General features: G+C 52.0%; 1 protein-coding gene across 1 annotated transcript; it reads left to right on the top strand.

The window, feature by feature from the left end:
• Nucleotides 1–28: 28 nt before the first annotated feature.
• On the top strand, nucleotides 29–717 carry LOC107125315 (rho-related GTP-binding protein RhoA-C-like; the record flags this gene model as incomplete). The annotated part of the gene is made up of 2 exons (XM_015428756.1): nucleotides 29–155; nucleotides 587–717. Coding segments are annotated over 2 exons (258 nt in total), but the record flags the coding sequence as incomplete, so codon positions are not given.
• Between the last annotated feature and the right edge of the window lie 245 nt (nucleotides 718–962).

The following is a 962-nucleotide window of genomic DNA, read 5'->3' as shown; positions in this document are numbered from 1 at the left end:
TTCAAATTAAATTGCTGTGCTTCTGCTTGTACAGGTAGAACTTGCCCTGTGGGATACCGCGGGCCAAGAGGATTACGACCGCCTGAGACCCCTCTCTTACCCTGACACAGATGTCATCCTCATGTGCTTTTCCATTGACAGCCCCGACAGTTTAGGTGAGTCCTTAACCTCTTCCCTGTGTGTATGGAGGGGGCTGTGCTTCCAGGGCCTGCTGGAGTGACAAGCCCAGCTATAATTAATTTGCCTGGCTCTGTCTTCTGTAGTTTGATATCTCAGCAATGATCTTTGAGCTGTTTCCAAGCTGACTTTCCTAGTGGAGATCTGTACTGCTGACTGCACCCCCTGTTTTGTCACTGGCTCCTTCCCTTGGCCGGTGTTCTGAGACTGCCACCTTGGTACTGAGGCTGGGCTCCGTGAATCCCCTCCAGCAAGTATCTAGAGGTCATCCAACTAGCCTGTGGATATCTCCCAAATTTCTGCTGAGGGATGTAGCGTGCCCCCTAATGGTGACGCTGAAGTCCAGTGGCAAAAGGGCCACCGGATTTTAGATTTACAGTCACGGGACTAAGTGCTTGTGCCCATGCAGAAAATATCCCTGAGAAGTGGACTCCGGAGGTGAAGCACTTCTGTCCCAACGTGCCTATCATTCTGGTGGGGAACAAGAAGGATCTGCGTAACGACGAGCACACGCGCCGGGAGCTGGCCAAGATGAAGCAGGTGAGGCTGGACGCTTTTATGTTCTCAGGGTCTGACAGTACTGTTGGGGGTGGTGTGGGGGTTGAATAGTGTGCCTTGAGCCTTGCTAGGGAGGACGTGTGACCAGTTATTCATGTGTCGGTCTGGGCAGGATCTGTGTATCTTAATCCAGACTCCCATCCAGGGTGGTGTCAATTTGATGGAGCTGTGGCCTCCTCTCATTTGAAGGGATGAGACAAAGTAAGAGGCTTCCATGCGATGGAAAG

The sequence above is a fragment of the Gekko japonicus genome, unplaced genomic scaffold (assembly GCF_001447785.1).
Source record: "Gekko japonicus isolate JY-2015 unplaced genomic scaffold, Gekko_japonicus_V1.1 scaffold39659, whole genome shotgun sequence".
NCBI classification, from domain to species: domain Eukaryota; kingdom Metazoa; phylum Chordata; class Lepidosauria; order Squamata; family Gekkonidae; genus Gekko; species Gekko japonicus.
This window is presented reverse-complemented; position numbering and strand designations above follow the sequence as displayed.